At 42.2% G+C, this 20,847-nt stretch overlaps 1 protein-coding gene across 6 annotated transcripts in view; it reads right to left on the bottom strand.

Annotated features, from left to right (window-relative positions):
* Positions 1–7,537: 7,537 nt before the first annotated feature.
* The window catches only part of mrvi1 (murine retrovirus integration site 1 homolog), a 40,615-nt gene continuing 27,305 nt past the window's right edge, over positions 7,538–20,847 (bottom strand). For 3 of the 6 annotated variants that reach the window (XM_064336881.1, XM_064336882.1, XM_064336883.1), the window contains exons 24-42: positions 19,434–19,498; positions 18,931–19,104; positions 18,082–18,162; positions 17,714–17,794; positions 17,516–17,562; positions 16,558–16,605; positions 15,756–16,256; positions 15,505–15,583; positions 14,936–15,062; positions 14,451–14,481; positions 13,072–13,212; positions 12,797–12,928; positions 12,195–12,348; positions 11,391–11,440; positions 11,176–11,283; positions 10,860–10,924; positions 9,675–9,794; positions 9,181–9,327; positions 7,538–8,580 (exon numbers count right to left, since the gene is read on the bottom strand). In XM_064336881.1, coding sequence (XP_064192951.1) covers positions 8,334–8,580; positions 9,181–9,327; positions 9,675–9,794; positions 10,860–10,924; positions 11,176–11,283; positions 11,391–11,440; positions 12,195–12,348; positions 12,797–12,928; positions 13,072–13,212; positions 14,451–14,481; positions 14,936–15,062; positions 15,505–15,583; positions 15,756–16,256; positions 16,558–16,605; positions 17,516–17,562; positions 17,714–17,794; positions 18,082–18,162; positions 18,931–19,104; positions 19,434–19,498 — 2,398 coding nt within the window. In that variant the 3' untranslated portion in view covers positions 7,538–8,333. The remainder of the gene's footprint in view (positions 8,581–9,180; positions 9,328–9,674; positions 9,795–10,859; positions 10,925–11,175; positions 11,284–11,390; positions 11,441–12,194; positions 12,349–12,796; positions 12,929–13,071; positions 13,213–14,450; positions 14,482–14,935; positions 15,063–15,504; positions 15,584–15,755; positions 16,257–16,557; positions 16,606–17,515; positions 17,563–17,713; positions 17,795–18,081; positions 18,163–18,930; positions 19,105–19,433; positions 19,499–20,847) is intronic. The other 3 variants (XM_064336884.1, XM_064336886.1, XM_064336885.1) reach the window with 2 other exon arrangements.

The following is a 20,847-nucleotide window of genomic DNA, read 5'->3' as shown; positions in this document are numbered from 1 at the left end:
AAGGTGGAGGTTCATTTTTTGGGGTAGGGAAACAGAATAGATTGGAGAATATATAGAAAAAGGGAATGGGAATCAGGGTAGAGAAGGAGGGGAGAGGTTTTTCCTGAAGAGATGGGTCTTCAGGTTACACCAGGGAGGGAGTGCCCTATAACCGAGTAGCCATAATAATAATAATAATAATAATAATAATAATAATAATAATAATAATAAAAATAGGGCGGCACGGTGGTGCAGTGGATAGCACCGTCGCCTCACAGCAAGAAGGTCGTGGGTTTGAACATGCTGGTAGGCTGACTGGAGACCCTAAATTGCCCATAGGTATGAGTGTATGAGTGTGTGCCCTGCGATAGATTGGAGGCCTGTCCAGGGTGTATTCCTGCCTCTCCCCCAATGCATGCTGGGATAGGCTCGAACACCCCTGGCGACCCTGCTCAGGACAAGCGGATATAGATAATGGATGGATGGATGGATAATAATAATAATAATAATAATAATAATAACTCTAGTGTGCTTGGAGCATAAGTTATTGGCTTTTGATGTCTTTTGCCATTCAAACTGTGATATTGGATGACATTTTGTATCTGGAGTATGCAGACACATCCCTCTGATAGTGCGATTAACAATGCAATAGTTGCCATATCACTTAGTCATAATAGACTGGTTGCATGTTTGACTGGTTGCATGCTGTATCTGACTGGAAAAAAGGTGGAAAAGAACCATTTGCTTCTATTTAGATCTGATTGATCGTCCCAGAAGAAAAGAGCCATTCATTCATTTATGAGTTGTTTATCTTGTGTGTTGTCACTCTTGCAGACTAACAATTGTGTAATATCATGCTAGTGAAGGATGAAGTCACCCTGCTGTTTAATGAGAAATACAAAAGTGTGAACCGGCCCACTGTGTTGGTGTGAAAAGCACTATTATAACAAGCATATCAAAGTACAGGTAGGGGCTACTTCATAGAATATTTACAATTCAGAGTGTTCAAATACATATTATTACATTTAAAACATGTTTTATAAAATTACAAAAAATGTACTGAATCTTTACTGCATTGCTACAAAGCTTACGGGATAGACTAAAACACTACTAGTTTGTGCTTGATAATTGCCATTTGCTAAATGGAATTCTAATAATAGTATCGATATTAATATCATCATCATTATTAAACAATTTTACATTGATTTAAATAATTGCAATGCTTTATGCATTATAATTCATATGAAGCTGCTTCTTATACAGACTCTGTCTGTGTCTCAGGATCCACACTTGGGCTGACGTTGGAATTCTTCCTGTCCCTCTCTTCCTCAGACTCTGCCTGGTTCATCTTCTTCTCACAAGTGCTTTTCCACACCTCTGTCTCAGTACAGTCTTTCCTCGATTCCCGTTTCCAGAGTGGGATGCTGTTTTTGGATCTTTTTGAAAAGGAATGAGTTGGGAAGTTCATAACTTTAAGTTATAGCTATGCACATAATCAACAGACTTAACAGTAAATATGGTATTGAAGGTTTGTTCAGGAAAATAAGTGAGATTAATTCAAAACTTAAGGGTATGTTTGTGAAAAAAGAATTGAACCAAGTACTGTAAATCATGGCTTATCAACCCTATTCCTGGACATCTACCATCTTAGGTTTTCATCTCGACCCTAATTTGGCATGCCCGATTTTACTTATTAGCAGCTCAATGAGATCCCTAGCTGTTGAATGTTGTGTGCTTTGTTAAGGATGGAATGAAAACCTACAGTAGATCTCCAGCAACAGGGTTGGGCAGCCCTGAAGTAAATCATTTAAGTGACTCACAATCACTGGATTTACATCCTAATAAAAGATGAAACGCACTCACTTTCTGTAGCGCCAAAGTGCTGCAAACGCAATCAGTAGAAGCACTGTGACAGCAGTTATGATAACCGCAGCTGGAACCACTGGAACATTTAAACACAACAGAGGAAACATCAGTTGTGTAATTTGTCACATCACCTCTGAATGAAATAATAAGACACAAACAAAAAGATATAAGAAAATGTAATAGCTGCTTTCATTGACAGTGTGAGTATTAATGAAGGCGAGGAAAATCAGACCTCCAAAGGAAGACTCTGTGCTGCTCATGGGCTGAGGGCGAACAGGCTGGTGGGGACGGGCAGGCGGCATGGAGGGAGAGAGAGACGGAGAGATAAACGGAGTCCAATGTGTTGATTGGGGGAGTCGTACGAAGGGTGTTGAGGGAGAGGATGAGGATGTTCCAGGTGCTTGTTCTACTCTTGTGGTGTCATCCAAATGTATCTCTAAGGCTACAAGAAACAAGGACATACCACACAAACAAATATTAAATTGGATTAAGAGATCCTATTATATCTCATTTATCATTTATTCATGCAATCCTTTTTTGATTTTTTTTTATCTCTCAGCTTTTTCATGCCACTTAGGGGATCTCTGAAAAAAAATATTTAAGGAAGTTTTCACAGTGATGGCTTCCTTTTCCTTTTATTATTTGTCCTAATCGATATGCTCCCAATGCACATGACAGTATAATGATACAATTAAGTTTTTTTTTTTTTTTTTGGTACAGCAGTCCATGCAAGATTTTACTGAAATAACCCAGGCAAACCCACCATTATTCATGACCACTTCCAGTCCAGCATCAGTAAGATTGTGTGTTGTGAATGTCTGCTGTCTTAAAAAATCTCAGATCACTATATTCTGATTTAATCATAAAAGAACTGCCACAGTCCATTACCTGTTGAATTGAAGCAAAAGACGTCGAAGTGTGTGGTAACAGATGCTCGCCAAATGATAAGTCCAGTGCGGTTCTGACCACATGCCGTGCTTGGGTTGATTCGAGGTATGACTGCAATTTGTTCATCTGTCCATCCAAACCTATGGGATTGTACATAGATTTTAACTACTATTGTACTACAACACTGAGGTGTTGAAGCTGTTTCTTTTGATATAAGTAAAAACTGGTATTTCCACCGTATTTCTTGTTTATTATGCCATCACGTGATACTAAAATATTGTATAACAGAAATACATTACTGGACAAGTGGACAAGTTGTCCCACACTGCACTTCTCCCTAATCAGTGAATAACTGATGTACCTGCATGTCTGCAGGCCGCTTCGGTGTGCCTTTTCGACTTGTTTCTTTGAAGCTATGGTAACATTAAGAGACTCGCACACTTCCCTGGCTTGAGATGCATTAAAGCCATAGGACATCGTATTTGGAACAGGCATGAATGCGACTTCAAACACTCCCAAAACTGGCATGGTGTGAACTGATGAATAAAAATAAAAAATGTAAGTACCACACACAAATGGTATTTCACATAATTTAAATAGTCTGTTTCATTTCAGAAAAACAGGCATGGATCAGTTATGTGTATACACTGTATATCTTATATTCATAATGACAGTCTGATAATAAAAAACTTATACGAATACCAATTCATTCACAATGGATTTATATAGTTGAATTTAAAGTTTATTATTTAAATTAGTATCTTAAATATTTCCCTTTGCTGCAAAAAATGAAAGGTTCAATTTAACATAAAGATCACGCAGGATAAAAATAAATGCATTTACAAAAAGTCTTTAAAAATGTGATGCACACACACACACACACACACACACAAACAAGCTTACCTCGGATTTTGCTGTATTTAAGAGGCAGTACAACAACAGCCAAACTAAGAAAGAGGCATGACATGAAGCAAATCTTTTCCATGGTTGTCAAGTGTCAGAGATGTGCTGTTGGAAATAAAAAGTGCCCTGGAGTGTGTCCGACTGGTTTTTGTTGCGATGACCAAAAAATAGTACGCCTCAGGATGGAAAGGTCACGCAGGGGTAGGAGAATGGCCACTATCAGAAGTGACGACAAGGCCAATAGGCAGGAACAAAAGAAGCAGGAAGTGCATGGATTCTGAGCATGGAGGGTCCACAGTATGAGTGCTGCAGGAAGTGGCAACAGGGGAAGAGGGTACATTAAAAAGGGAAAATTACAGTAGTTCTGTTTTATTAGGGAACAAAAATTTCCTAAACAAAAAATGAAGCTGTGACTAACACAGTTTGTGATCTCTTTACTGCTACTGTAAATGCATGTCTCGACAAAAACACATTTCCAACATACAAAAGTGCCATTTTCAGACAATTGTTCAAACATACTGTAGTAATTTTGGCAATTTTTAAGTGTAATAGCTGAATTGCAGATTATTTCCACTAGAAATGATTGGCATTTCACACTTGCATGTGACACAAAGTTTGAATGACCACATTCTGTATAGCTGATAAAAGGAAAAACCACAGGTCCAAGTTACATTAAATAATTAAAGAAACATTGGGTAGCATTGCATTTTGGTATAGGGCTTGTTTAATCTGTGTCAGCTAAGATAGCCAATATTGTTTGTTGGCCTCATTTTGATTTAAATTCTTTTAAAGACAGACATAGATTTAGTTAATTAACCTAATTCTTTTAGCCTAATTAAGGAGTTATAGACAGTGCTTTGCATTTGTGAGTAACAGCATTTTTGTATCTTGAAAAAGTGTTTTAGGTGATATATGTTTTTGTCTGTACTGTGTTTGTTATGAGTAAAACTGATAATAATAATGCATATAATTGTATGAACCATAAGGTCATTAAATTTAGAGAGAGACATGCATGCAAACACGCATACCGTACATTCTACTGTAGCTCAAAAAAACACATATGCATGTATTCAGTCATTTTGCCTTCACCATGAATTAAAGATAAATGAAAGTGTTTGTCATATTGTTAAATGGATTACAGTAAGATTACAATTTATAATGGGTTATTGTATACATGGTAAACCTAGTAAGTGTTTGTATGTAGGTAGATGGTCTATCTATCTATTAGCTAACACTAATTTAACCCCTAAGTCACACCAGCCTGTATTCGAACCAGAGTGGGGTTATTGGCATTCATTCATTTTTTTATGGTGAAATTTTCAATCAGTCTGGTCACACAATATACTGTTCGAAAGTGTTAAAACTCACGGTTCTATCTCTATAAACTATTTTACCATGCCAATGTTTTAGTGACAGCAACTCCTAATTTTGTCACATAAGCTTGGCTGTCCTCACCTATATATTTTGGAAATCCACAGACAGTCATGAATCATAGAAAAGTCTGTCTTTTTATTGTGTACATATGAATGTTGTTGTCTCCAGTTTGGATAGACTTTCTGAAACAAGATTCCATTTACAAGCTTCTCTGACTGAATACTGGCTAAGTAGTCCCTCAGTATAACCAATGGGACCCACCATGCACCAGCAAGACATGACCTGGACAGTGTAAGTTTTTCCCAGTACACAGCTAGCCAACGGCAAGTGAAAAGCATTTTAGCTGATGAACTTAGGTTTCTAATGGTGTATAGTTTGTTAGGCATGCAAGAAAAGACACATTTTGATTCTCCAATCAGTTTTTTGAGTACTCATGCTGAAGATGTTATGCACTGCAAGAAAAGTTCCTGAGGCTTAATGCCTAAAAAGGTTTGTTTTCCCACAAAATGTATTTAGTAATGCCTAAGTCAAAACAGAAGACTTGAAATTATGGAAGAAATCAAAAGTCTGAGGAGAACAGTAAAAACAGCTTTGACTCTATTGCACAGGGCATGTGCAATGAAGGACTAGATCCCATTTTATATCAGTAAGCATCTAAATGCATTCTCAAAATGTATTTATTATTATTCAGTATGCTTATAATTAAGGAGTAGACCTGATTTTGAATAATAAATGAGGCATGTGAAATTATGGGAGGTGACTGAAATGTTGATGAGGATGGGGTATTTGAGGAAAACTTCGATCAATGGACCTCAATCAATGGATTAGTAAACTAGTCAGCTAATGTAGATATTTTCCACAATCATCCAGACCTGCTGCTGCCAGAGTTGGCAAGGGGACAGCAAAGAGAGGGGGGTGGAGGGGGAGGGCTGCAGGCGGGGGAAATCAAGCTAATCTCCATCTTCAACTTGCATGTAATATAAATATATAGTATTTTACACCACTAAACATCCACAATTTGGTTACCAAGTGTGCTTTTGAAGTCTCCAAATGGATTTTTTGGAAACCTGTCTGGACTTGGCTTTGAAAAAACAATGCAGAATGCTCACTTTTGGTGGGACTGTCATCTAATTCAAACCAGGAAATGTCCAGTGTGGTGGCTGTGGCTCCATTGTGTTTCTAAACCCAATAGGCACACCCAAAAGCTTCTGTTTCAATAAAAAAAAACATCTTTTAATCTTTTAGGTAAGAAAAGACTTCGACTTCCACTGTGCTTGAGCTTGTTACTTTCATTCAACTCTTGACGGTAACTCCCAAGCGTTACCATTCAGAAGAGACCAGGATTACGCCAGTAGTCAAAAGGGTTCAAGTATAGTAACCATTTTATTTTGGCTATGTCATTTTCAGACTTGTGTTTAAAAAAAGGGGGCGATACAGAAGGGGTTAAAAAAATGTGGTAGCTACGGTAGGCTAGTTACATTTGCTAGTTGCAAAAAGTAGTTCATAGTAGAAACACCACAGTGGTCAATTTGACGATTCTCACTAGAAAATCAATAAATCTGCCATCATGAAATCCATATGACTCTCTCTTTGTGACTTTTCCTGGACATACATATTGAACATTCTGATATAATTTAAACATTAATATTGCATTAGGAAATAACGTTAAAAACACTTACTTACTTAAATGGCCATGAACGTTCAAATTGACTATCTACTAAGGCAAATCAGGTTAAATACCACAGGTAGAGTGCTCCACATGGAAACTGAACCTGCAACGTTTGGCTCACAAACCCAGTTCTTAGGTCAGGACCCCATCCCACCAACTGTGGGGGTAAATAAGGTAAAGGTTCACTATGGTTCACCGGTGCCTTGCATGACAGCCCCCCCACACTTTCCCCATTATATCACGGTTGTTATGGAACACAGGCTCCCTCATTTCCTCTTGCTTTGCACTGACAGCCGCATCCGCTCTCCTGCATCCCAGGGAGACATCTCCATGGGAATCGCATAAGTTCAACAGTAATGGATGCTGGCCAAGAGTGCCAGCAACAACAAATGTTACCTAACCACAGCGTATCCCGATGCATTTCAAAACAACCTCACCTTGACATCAACCATTCATGGCTCTATATTCTTGTCATTTTGGCCATATATTTTGCCTGCAACTCATTAAATTCAGTTGATTTAGCTTGCCTTCAGATTGCATGACATTCACAAAACAGACCAAAAAAAAACAAAAAAACAACAACACTTCAATAGCACAGTGGAGTGTGGCAAAGTCCCAGCTGCATAGGCATTCTTGCTTAATGGTCCAAAGTAATGTTGGTGATTTCACAGAAAAAGCAGACTGAACCATCTATCATAAGGCAGCGGATTGACAGAAAAGTGACGGCTGCAATTAGCATCTCACTTTGCTCCAGGAAGACCGCTCTTAATGGCAGCGCTGAAAAGTGCACTCAGCATATATGAAACCTTCCTTTGTATACCCAGAATTCACTTGAAAACAAGGTGCAAATAAATGAGATGGATTTTTGAAGTGTCTTTATTTCCAGACTCAAGTAACGTGGCACTACAGGACACCGTACAATGTTAGCACACGTGCAAATGTTTAAGACGATTAAAGGAAAATGGACTCATGCTCTTTTTTTTCTTTTCTTTTTTTTTTTTTTTTAAAGTGCACTTTTTTATTCATAAAACCCTCCGGACTAATGGGATCAGTGCTGTGAAAAACAAACCAAATATAAATACAAACAGAAAAGGTGTACCATCTAGAAAAAATATTGCACTTTATGAACTATGTTGGAATATCCTAACAATATTACTTTCAAACGAGGTCTCTGCTTAAATATGATATATAAAATACTTCAACAAAAGACAAAAAGAAATCTCCTCAAATACATCAGTGATTTACTGCTTGGGGTTTTTCCTTACTGAACCTGAGAAAACATACATTGACCTCCGATTTGTGAGCACAGGCACATTTGTCTAACATTGTATTTTATGTTACACCCATCTTATAATTCCTGATAAGACCACAGCTTCACCCCATAGGAAGAGCAGAAATGCAAGCACAGGCAATTACCACGGTGTTCATCCAATTAAATATGAATATTTTCATTTTCATACATAAGGATGGGATCCTCTTCTCAAATAATTTGGCACTTCAGTAAAAAAAACATCACAAAGTTTTCACTGCAACATATAATATTCAGTCATATATTCAGGGCAGTGTCCTGGAGTTGCAGACGGTCATGGTTGTGTTTGGATGAGTCTTTGCTGTTCTCAATGTGTAAAAAAAGGGAGTGGGGCAGGGCTCCATGTTATTCTGGTGTGGGGTTTTTTGGTTGAAGTCTCATGTTCCACCCGAAGAATTTTTTTTTGGCCGGGCCCATCGCCTTTCCTGTGGACACATCCCCTAGTGCACTACCGCGATCCCCAAAGTACGTGAAAACGCTGACCAGAAAGAACGTGACCGCAAACAGGGTCATGGCGATCCAGAGCAGCCTGTGTCGTCTGAGGAGCTTCGGACACAGCCGCTCGAAGACATCAAGTAGCTTTTCATACTTGCTGTAAAAGCAAAAAAGAAAGAGCATCCTGTTAAGTGCACTTAGCACTTCATTTTTAATTCTGGACCGACCAGCAGAATAGTTGAAAATATTTGTCAACATAGGCGACTATGGTAATACAGTTCAGTTGAATCAAGAACATGTACAGTATCCAAGTGGCAAGATAGAGGAGGGCTGGAACATGGTAGAAAAGCATTTGTAGGACACAAATTGAACTGGGGAAAATCTAGGCAAAACCGGCACTTATTCAGACCATATTTGCAGCAGCCAGATGTGTATTTTCACAAAACAGAAATTAAATACTGCCCAGTATTTACACTAGTACAGTCTAGTCATAGCACCCCATATCATGCAGGAATAACTGTAATCACAAACTGTGCTTTAAAACAATCATATGTTGGGCAGTACCAGTAACACTCTGTGTTACTGAAAAGCCAAAATGTGATTTGCAGTGACAAGAGGGTCAAGCTTTATTAACTCCAAAATAGGCAGAGCGACAATGTGCTGTCAGCCACTGATTCCTACATCAGCTGATAGCATCCAAAAACACTATCAGCTGTAGGAGTCAGGCTGCAGCCTGTATCAGTGCTAAAAACATCACCTGTTGTGTGTCTTTTCTTTGGCCTCATTCCTCTCTCTCTCCTCCTTCTCTTCCTTTTCTCCTGGCTCCTCCTGGCTCTCCTCCATTTTCTCCTCTGCCTCCTTCAGCTCCTGTAGCTCCTTGCTTTTCTTCAGTCCTTCTTGGTACCTGTATTATGGTTGCAGTGTTACCAAGCATTTAAAAAAGTACATTGAATATGAATTGTATCCATGTTTAACACAAAGGAGAATCACAAAAGTTTGCTTCAGTATGGTTCACTAATTTCAACGTATTAAAATACATCTCGTTATTAGGAGTTATACTGTGGGACAACTACACACAATCAGTGCTCACAAGGGTAAATTGCTTCTGAAACATTGGCATATTACTGGATCCGGCACTTGGGAACCCCATTAGTTGTCTGTTTAGAGACATATTAAATGTCTTTGTATCTAAAGTAGAGTGTAGCATCTGTTTGGAGTCAGTGGTTGGGAGAAAGACACCGCTGGCTTCACCCTTTATTGTAGGCGTCCTCCTCGATCTTAGCCTTGACTTCGGAGCTGATCTCTGAAGGGCCACAGGGAGGTTTTGCCGGAGTAGATGTTTCACCCTCCTGGTCAGCCACACTCTTTCCACTGCATTGTTTCAGATAGGAAAGAACATTTAGCACTCAAATCCTGACAGTTAGCATTTTAGCGCTGCGGTCCTGGCAGTCAAAACATCCTATTATGGCCCTGGTTTAACTGGACGTGATGGAGGATGATGAAAGGGGCCCTTTGGGGGCTGCAGCACCGTGGTCACCAGGCAGGTCCGCGTGACCGGGAACATGCCTGGCCGCTGTCTCCCCTTATGAACGCAGGAAGTTTTTCTTTTCAAAATTTTCCTGGATTTTGTCGCATAGACATTTAGGTAAATGTTATCCTCTCTCTTTCTTGCTCGCTCAGTCTGTCCTATGGGAACCCTGGGATTTGGACTTCCAACGCACACTCCAGTGAACCCTTGCTTTCACTCGCACCTTATTAACAGACTGCACAATGGCACTCACGTCTGGACTTTGTCAAAGCAGCATCGCGTGAGCGATGAGATAAGATCTCAGTGTGCCACATAAATCAGACGCAGCTGGTGTTTCATGGAACGAGGGAGTTATTTTTATGCATGTTGATAATGTCAGAGTTACGTAAGTGCGTACAGTGCTCTGTGTGGCTCCATGTATCCTGCTTTCCAGCGATTAAGGAACTTCCTAGTGCTCACTCCCTTGGGGTCATATGAACAAGCTAAGTGCAGAACAAGATGCAGCACAAGATGTTCCTTGATAACACAAGATGTTCCTTGATGTGTTTGCACACGTACACGTACACGCATACACACACACGCACACACACGCACACACATGGATATATATATATATCGCTGTAATTTCTACATGGCAAAACCAGAATGTATACAAATACCCTCCAATAAAATGAGAACGTGCACTTTAACCACATGTGCTTTGTTTGATTACAAATCTAAAATTGTGGAGTACAGAGCCAAAAAAATAAACAAAATATGTCTTCATCCCAAAAATTACATGGAGCTCACTGTATATGTATATGTGTACATTCATGCATTCGTCAGCATTTCATTTTGTTTCATTTTAGCCAGAGGAAGCTGTGAATGGAAAGAGTCTGTTCTGTTGAATACGCTGAGGTTGTACTCACTTCTCAGCCAGTGGCTGCTGTGCAGGTTCTATGGAAGTGCTGCCCTTTGCACTGCTAGCCTCACACTGAGAATCACAGAACAACAGTTAACAGCCATGACAAAAACAACCCGCCATATCACACCATTTAGGTATCTGGGATAGACAGAGCGCACGTGGGAGCAAAATGACTAATATGATCCATTTTGACATAAAGGTTTTTCATATTTTGTTTACAGCACTCTTTACACAAAGGAAGCTCATCTGAATGTAAGAGCAACCGCAGCCAGGTATGTAATCAGACCGCTGAGATGGGACAGGTGTGGCTGAGGGTGTACCAGCACAGGGAGAAGCGGCCCAGAGGCACTAGGGGGGCTCTGGCCAGGGATGTTCAGGAGATTGAATTTGGGAACCACGGCGACGCTGACTCTCCTTCGAGGCAGGGCCTGGACAAAAGAGTTGAATGGTCAAAACAATGACAAAACAAAATCCAGCCTTTTTGTGGTACAGACCTATGGGCTGCTGGGGGGGGTGCACCCAGGAGGCACCATACCTTTCCAAGGGTCACTGACATTGATCTGGATGTGCGGGGGACGCCGTCATCTGAAACACACACACAAGGAGAGTCAGGGTGGGCACTGTCGTCATTTCACTGACATAATGCCATAACGTCTCCCTCAGACATAATGTGTGCTTACTGTATAACAACCCTGAGCATAAGACTTTAATGGGGCTTAACTCAGACATTACCACTGATACTCCTCTTTATCCATATCAACTAATAGTCTTGTTTCTCGGTAGATAAGCCTTGCTACATCTGGTTCTGATTTAAGGTAATGACTGCATAACGGGGGAAAACTGCATAACTTCTGGTGGGGGATCCTCCTGTTAAGGCACTGTCGGGCCCCACAGTTGGGCCCCACAGACTGTGCCAGTACTAAATGTGGCTGGTAAAACTGTAGGACGATGCACAGTTGGCATCCAGTCGGCCAGGATGGTAGTGCCTTATCGCACACCAGCGACCCCTGCTGAACAAATGGGTGCCTGCAAGTCCACCTGTTAAGCCGTGCCTGAAGCGTCTTCCTCTGGCTCATGCCCGTGCGAGCCTTACTTGCAAACTGTGGTGTCATAAACTCAGCTGAAAACACATTCCTCAGAGGAAAGCACATTCTTGTCCATGCTTTCTGCATAGGCATGGTTCACAATTTACCTTAGCATGTAGAGTGTGTGTGCTTGTATAAGGGTACTTTTGACAAAAATAACACTGAACCAGAGAGACCAGTCTTTCAGTGTAGCCACAGAGGCGTTTGTATCAGTTAGACTGGCACTCGAAACAGCCCGAGGGGGTGGCAATCACCTCCGGTGTCCATGGATCCACCATAGCAACGGTTGGAGTTCTGATTGGCCAGCTTCTTAAACTCCATAAGCTCAGCATGGTCCTTCTCATAGGTCCTCTTCAGGTTCTCCACATACTGCATCATCACCTCCGTTGCCTTGTTCATACGCTTCTCCTGTTCCCCCAAGAGGATGAATCACTACTGTCACGTATCCCTTACAAACAATAATTCTCACGCTATACACTGTACAGATCGCAACCCATGTACATAGAAGCCGCTCCCATTGGATTGATATCTGAATGAGTTTTCCTCAGAGTCTGTTGAATTAGTGATAATGAAGTGCCTTTCTGCTTGTTATGCTGATCTGGTTTAGAGCATTATCCTTGAGGCATGTGTCACTGAGCTAATTCCCTTCGCAAACATTACCCTTCCTATCTTTTAAAACAAATGTCCCAATCTTTGCGCCCTTTCGCCTTGGTGTAAAAGAGTAATCCAATGTTTTCTTTCAGCTCAGAGCACACTATTGACGTCATTTATTCAGGAATTTCCCATGTTCCTCAGACTGACCTAAAATACAGAGATCAGGGTTGCCCGTGAGTGTGCCATCCCCCCCCCCCCTTACCTGACGCACGGCTCCCACCATCTCTGCTCGGCTGGAGAGGCGCGTGGCCAGGCGGTGCAGTACCGCCACCGTCTCTAGGAGGCGCTGGAAGGAATCGCGCTGATCTGAGGTCTGCCACAGCGACGCAGAGCCCTGCAGGGCACAGCAGTCACAGCACCAAACAAACCCGTTAGGACCTCACACAGCAGCCCTGAGGGTTGGGGGAAATGTCGCTTCACCTTTATTGTTATTGAGGGAAAGGGTGAACATTATCGCCGGCCGCCGCTCAAGCCGACCTTAAGGAAGCCTTTGAACTCTTCCAGTTCTTTCTCCGTGTTCTCCTCGGTGAGGTTCCGCTCACGCTCCGCCTGCCGCATGCGAGTCTCCAGGGTGTAGTTGTCGTTCCGGAAGGCCAGAGACAGTTGCACGAACGCGTTCTGTAGGCGTGGACAGGCACATTAACTCCAGCTCCACCTGGACAGTAAACGCTGCCAGAACATTTGGGATACACAAACTACACGACATCACCAGACTGAAAATCAACACTAGACTGGGTCAATCAGCCTGAACATTAATACCTGGAAAATCAGATAAATCTGTTAATCAGTGCCTTTTTCCCCAGAGATTTACTGGACCTCAACCAAAGGCATCCTCACTTCTCAAAGGGGCATCTGGTATGGGTGTCGACCCAGTGTTCTCAAGAAATCACCGTCATTATAGCAACATTTCAAGAAGGTTATTGAGAAGGGACTCCTGATGCCAACAGCCTATCTGCAGATTTCACAATGCAGTCACTACCCTGGGAAGCACTGACTTGACAGAAGGCCTTTTAAAGGAAAAGCGTCAACAGAGGTAGGACTGAGTTTATCAGCATCTGCAGAATTGGTAGCATTGACGACAGACCAGGAGACAAAGATCCCACCTTTAAACTGAACCGTCCCTGAACCCATTTTGATGTTTTCCTAATTATTATTTAGCTTGGCCAGTTTAAGCAAGTAACCCCCATTAGCAACTGACTCATTTTATTATAATCCAGTTTCAAATTACATCTTTGGAGGACATGAAAAGGATAAAATTGATCTTTTATAATTGCAACCCATCTTTCTTTCCAGTATGCATGAAATTACAGTCCAGCTACATCTCATATTCTTTATTTCCTATTAGCAGCATAGCCAGAGGAGACCATATAAATCCATCCATTAAAAAATCAAAACAAAAATGTGCTTGATGAAGTGTGGGGTCTGGTAGTGTGACTGCGGAGCACTGGACAGAGAATCCTCTCCATTGGAAATGGATCAGAATCAAGAACCCCCAGCGTCACACTGGATAAAAACTAGACAGCAATCCCTGATCCCAGGAGAGACACCCCTGGAAAACTACACCGTTGAACACAGGCTGGGGGGGTTTATACATTTATACATACTCTATAGATCCAGAGACTGTGAAATGACTGGAGGGCATTAGATGGATATGGGAGACTGCTTGTGAGCATAGGGTTTCCAAAAGAGCTTGTCAATAACTGAAGCCATTTAACCACTATATGCCAAACAACCAGTTGACAGACACCTTTACCCAACACATTTAATTCCTTAGATAATGTATGTACATTGTCCATAATGATGACAAGCTAAGTACTGCAGCATTATCGTCTAACAAAACTCAATGAGATACCAACCTCAATCTCTTTTTCCGTGAGAGGTGGACTACTGCAATGAAGAAGAAAAACACATCATGTTACCGTGGTGCTTTTGAAAGAAGCAATGAATAATGTCTCTTACAGGAACAGTAAACACAATGGACTTCATTAGACTCGAGTATGTATGATGATATATTGTGGTCTCTGCTCACTTCTGAAACTTCTGAAGAGCAGGTGCTGAAGTGTGGAGGCTTTTGCTACCCTACAAACTGTGCTGTGATCAGATGCTAGTCAAGGTTTGCTCAGAAATTCTGCAAGCATTGCCAAGAACTAGTTTGAAGTTTAGTGATTGGAACTCCTTTTCTAATACCCAAAAGGCTTCAATACCCTCCATACAGTAAATGATGAAGTCTGGACAGTCAATGTGACACATGGTCATTCCAACATCCTGGGATCTACCCCACGGACATTCTGGAATCTAGTATACACATAGGCATTCTGGAATCTGGCACACACAGTCATACCTGCCCGGAACAGCTCTGTGCAGTTTGAGTTTCCGAAGCATTATGTCAGAAATGTTGGGCATGACGTCTGACTTTTCTTTGGCTTCTTCTTCTGTAGGAGCTGCCAGAGGGGGACAGGGAGAGGGCCCTGGACATGCGGAGAGAGAGGGCAGTAGGACAGGAAATAGAAATTAGACATACTTTCCTGCACGTCTAAAGATGAAATGGAACACGCACAGGAACACTGTGTCTCAATACAAACCATCAAGGACAGGAAATCAGGACAATTAAATACCTTTTATATAGTATATTGTGTCCTATCGCAAAATGAAAAAAAAACAAATCAAACCAGTCTGTAACTTCTGGGAAATGCAACACAGGAGGAGGACCAGTACATACCACGAAACATTTTCTTCCATGGAAACAGGATCCCCCCCCCCCCACCCCCCCCCCCGTAAACCCACTTCCTGGAGTTGGCTGTCGTATGTTGTGACCCTGTTCCTGGTCCTGCTGCTGATTGGGGCACCTGATGGTCATGTTGTCCTGCTGTACGGGGTCATTCTCAGTGCCACTCAGGCTAAGGGGGTTACCTCTTTCCTGTTCAGATGTTTCGCTCAGGTCCGGTAGCTTTGATCCCACAATGCTTTGGTTTCGAATCAGCTTGTGCTCCTAAAGGAGGGCAGAGCGTTTCAAAACGAGCGTGGGGGAATATTTGACAGACCTACACAGAAGAGTAACATTCACTTCCATTCTCCCCTATATCTGAATCCTTTAAACCACCCCCCAACAAAAAAGAACCAAAACCTACAGTAAAAACAAGGTTTGTCTGAGAAAAACTCACGTCAGGGCTTACCTCCCGCATTTTGGCCAGTTTCTGCATCTTCACCGGCTGCACAGGGAAGTCCTTGTACCCCGAGGACTTGAACAGGGACTCGCTGGATTTGTCAAAGAAGGAGAGGGCCTCCTCACTGTTTGGGGGAGCACCCTGCGCCCCATTCCTGGGAGGGAAGGAGCCCACAGTGTCCCAGGACACGGCTCTCATGAGCGGTGGGAAAGCACCTATGGTCCTGATCTCTGCTGTGCAGGGGGCCTGCTGGGAGGCGGGGCGGGGCACGGGCTTGGCCACCCCCGTGGCGGGGGCCTCGTCATCGGGAGTCCTCTTTTGGGTCCCCCGCCCCGGGCCCTCTTCCTCCTCCCTGGCCTCGAGGCCCCATTTCCCTTTCTCCTGCGGTTTCCCAGTGTCCTCTCTGGCAGCCGCCGGTACGACGCGCCGTGGTGACAGCGTGCCAGAGGACACCTTGCGTTTCTCATTGGGCTTACAGTCCGCCAGTTTTCTCAGGCTCTGAGGCATCATGGGAAATCACAGACAACATATATCTGTTACCGTGCTATAATACACTGACGCTGTTATTCTAAGACAATGAACAGTTTGCATATTTGGGGCTAATGTTCCACTTTGGTTACATTGCCTCTATTTTTCCCACACTGGAAAATCTACGGCTTGAGTAAAAGGCCATTTATACCAAACTTCTTTATCACGCCTCTTTGATAAGTAAGAATTACCTGTGACCTGAGCTTTATTATTTCATTTGTATTATCACAATGCATACATGCATGACTGATTAAGGGGGAGCAGTGCTGACCTCTTGGTCCTGTGGGCTGTTGTCTTCCAGCTGTCCAGACAAACATACCTGCAATACGAACACAATGGAGCAAAGGTTGAGTCAGAGGGACTAGCACAGCACTACTGACACCTGACTATATTAACTTTACGGTTTAGCCCGAGTTCAATGGAGTGCAGCATAACATAACATAACATAACATAACATAACATAACATAACATAACATAACATAACATAACATAACATAACATAACATAACATAACATAACATAACATAACATAACGTAACATGGCCTCGTCATTATGTTAAGTTATCTTATGTTATAACGTAATGGCAGGTGTGCATCATTCGTTTTTCTCACGGGCTATGTCACTGGGAGTTCAGATGCCTTCTCACACTTAATGTAGTCAGTGACAACCATTTGGATGGTAGTATAGACTATACTGGCTCTTGACCAGACCAGTTTTTCTGACTGGCTGGGGGGCATTCACCATCTTCGTAAGCTCGCAAACTCAATATGATTTCACAGTGAATATGGATCTTGAATCTTGTCATAATTATCTGTCTATATTGTGGAGAAACGTATCATTTCATAACTGCACCATGCAGTGAGGACAAAAGTGAATTAAGCTTGGAAAATTAAAACGGTATCTCATAGGTTACGAGTTGCGACATTAAAACCTAACATTTTTCTGACAATTTGGACCGGATCTCAAAAAAACAACCAGGAGCCTGCAACTTGTATAATGTCGTTCTAGGCCATTAAACTTATTTTATATGTATTATTGCATTGTTTGAAAATCTGGAGACTTATGTAAGGATAGAATAACCTGGTCTTGTGTGGGTTTGGCCTGGCCTTGTCTTGCTGTTGACGCTTGCTGCTCTGTGAATGACATGACGTGTGGCTGCTGTCTGAACTAATGTAGCTGTACTACAACAATGACAGGAAGCCCACAGTGACGCAACAGCAATCTTACTTGAATGGCTGGTGGGCTGATGTAATTTGCTCCCAGTTCCTCCGGAGCTGAAAAGTGCAAACAAAGTGGAATGATGACCCGTAGCTTTTCACAGCTCTGACACTGTGCACTGTTTCCTCTCATGTTTTTGAAAATTGTTTTTCTGCTCCATTACAGTAACTGCAGGATTGTGTGTTGGCTTCCCATGGTGGAACGTACCACTCTGAGGGGGCACGGTCAAAGAGTTGCTTCTGGATGGTACAGGAGAAGGGTGAGGCGTGGAGATGGGCGAGAGACCAGCTGCAAAGATACCCCTCCCATTAGAATAGTTTAGTCCAGCACTGAGGTGTCTGTGCTTGTCTATGTCTTTTCAGAACAATCAGTCAAAGCTGAGCGACTGTTCATTTTCAGGTAGAGGTACTAACATAGCAAAAAACCTTGCTTGTGACTGCTCTTTTAAAATATTTTTAAATTCCTTATTACTTATGAAGCATATTTTACAAAGATATACATGTAATGCACTGAATAAGGGTAAATGGAATGCTATGGAGATGTAATGCATGTCTTGTTGATGAATGTGAACATACTGGTTTGAGGGGGCACAGTCAGGGAGCTGCTTCGGGACGGGGTAGGAGAAGAGAGTGGGGTTGGGTTTGGGGAGAGGCCTCCTGTAAAGAACGCCTCATGTTAATATTTTCTGCTGCATTCGCAAATCGCCAGTGACAGAGGCCAACTTCAGTCGTAATCCCGTCCCTTTGCTGCAAAGTTCTCCGTTTATTTTCGGAGATTGCAGGCAAGCTTCTGTGTACTCTGAAATGTGTGTAAACCTCACTCTCCCTAGGGTGGCACTACAGTTCTCGTATGGTCAGGGACCTTGATTATGGATTGCAGGGCGAGTCTCTGCCATGAGAACCACTGCTTAAGCTTGTGACACACCATTTAACAGCGGCCTCGGCCTCCTATCTGTGCAAGCAGGATATAGATGCTGACAAATTCCTCAGAGGACAAGCACTCGATGTGCAGGCAAGATAACCAAGTCAAAAGCAATAATACAAACAGAGGATGGAATGTTTCCCTCCAGCACATGCCGCAGTTAATGGACAGCTCCCATGTCAGGCACAAAAAAGTATTTTCTATACAGGTTTCCACATTCCTAAAATGAAAACGCAATGAAAGTAACAAAAAAAGTCTGTGAAAGTAAAGTGTATTTATCCGTTCCATTTTATGTCGAAATTAACAAATTACTACTTATAGAGCATGTGAGAGCAGTTATTCATTCAGTTATTACCTGCTAATGCCCCCTGTGGTTTTGTGACAATGGCTGTACAGCTGATGCCAACAGTTTGCCAATAAACACAAAGAGAAAAATGAAAAGCAGAGGGTAGAGCGGGGGGGGGGGGGGGGGGGGGTGAGAGGAGTGTGGTTTCAGATCTCACCCGTGGGGGACTCTGATAGGCTGCTGGTCGACCGGCGTCCCCGGCGGGACAGGAAGCGGTCGCTCACTCGCTTCGCCTCCTCCAGGAGTTCCAGATTCTTCTGTTTGTCCTCCGCAGTCAGCTTCAGGTCAGGCAGCTGGTCCTTCACCAGATCAATCACATGACCTGTGCTGTCTGGACACATACAAGCAGAGAAGTAGGCAGGCAGATGCACACGTGTGTACGCACACGTACACACACGTACACACGCACACATGCACACGCCACATGCATGCACATGCCACACACACACACGTGCACAAACACATACGCATGTGTACACACACACACAAATATGCATGTGCACACACACACACACACACACACAAATGCACACCAGCACACAGCAAGATACAAGCACAAAAAACGTGGAAAATATAAATAAAAATGTGCAACATTGCTCCAATTGCACATGAAAGGTATTATTAGTTCTATGGTAGTCTGGCAGCATTTGGTAGTCCTACCGACTGTGGTGATGGGGCCCCCCGAGGACGTGTTCCGGGAAAGTCGTGGCCTGGGGCTGTGGGGCCTGCGGGAGGCACACATTAGCAAACATCACATTGCAAATGGTACCACGGTGTTAGCAAGCATCCCACTTAATGATAACCGCAAATGCCAGTGCTTTCATAGAGTGGTATCATGCATCACATTCACCCGAAACTGCAAATGCTAACACTTTCATAGAGTGGTATCATAAATCCCACTCAATAATAACCACAAATGCTAACACTTCCATAAAGTGGTACCAACCACAATAAGATATTGCAGTCAAAACACAATAAGGACCTGTTCTTTCCACCGATAACAGTCTAAAAGCTCTGTAGAATCTCACAGCTTTGTTCTGTCATTTTATCAGTGAATTTATATTTTTGACTGAATGGTGTAGTATAATAAATCTAAAATAAAAATATGGAAGTTTTGAAAAGTGCATTTAAATGGGACCCCGACATGCATTCATTTTTAAAATGGCAAAATATTTGCTGCCAGATAGTAGTGGGGAGGTAGGCATTTAATTTAATTCAGGATTCATTAAGGGATGATTACTTCTATGGCTTGAGAGAGACAGACCAAAATTAGCATGCTAACTTTGTTTAACCACAACAGTTTAAGATTAATGTGATCAGGCTGGCTCCAGAGGGTTGTTAAATCAAGCTTAAGTGTGCATGCATGCCAGCAGCCACACCAAGTGGAAGGAGTATTGGTGGGCCAGTAGGGGGCAGCAGTGTCAAACTGAACAATTAAATGTGAGAAGAGTGAATTGCCTGGCAGAATACAGAAAATAAATTTGGGAAATATAAAATAAAAACACAAAGAATGCAGTTGGTACATGCATATGAACAGGAGTACAGTTAGAAATTAAACCCAACAGAACAAAAAATGACAATGAACTGATTATCAAGGCTTAAAATAACTGATTCTATAAGAAACTAAGAGGTGACCAGGATCATTGTAGACATTCCGCTATGTGATTTGTGGATTTCAGGCATGTGCCTGATTGCTTTACTAGGCATTAAATGTTGTTGCATTGGTTTACTAGTACATAGAAAATTGGTTAACTGGCTTGATTCCATTAACAGGGTCTGAAAGCAAACCAAATAATATCCCATGAGTTTCAGTTTATGTTCTAATGATATGCAAAAAGGTATGAGAAAGCTTCAATTTTTTCCTAATGATATGAATTTACATTGAAATATCCTAATTTAATCTCCTCAAATCTTTTAACTAAAAAACCCTTACCATCCTTCAGCCCTAATAAGAATTGGATCTCTAAAAAGGTGACCTAACTCCATTGGTCACAAGGACATGAATTATGGGCGAACACACAAACAAACTAACTCAGGGACAGCTTTACGATACTAGATGAGTCACGGTGGTGAG

Source organism: Anguilla rostrata, chromosome 5 (genome assembly GCF_018555375.3).
Source record: "Anguilla rostrata isolate EN2019 chromosome 5, ASM1855537v3, whole genome shotgun sequence".
In the NCBI taxonomy this organism is placed as follows: domain Eukaryota; kingdom Metazoa; phylum Chordata; class Actinopteri; order Anguilliformes; family Anguillidae; genus Anguilla; species Anguilla rostrata.
This window is presented reverse-complemented; position numbering and strand designations above follow the sequence as displayed.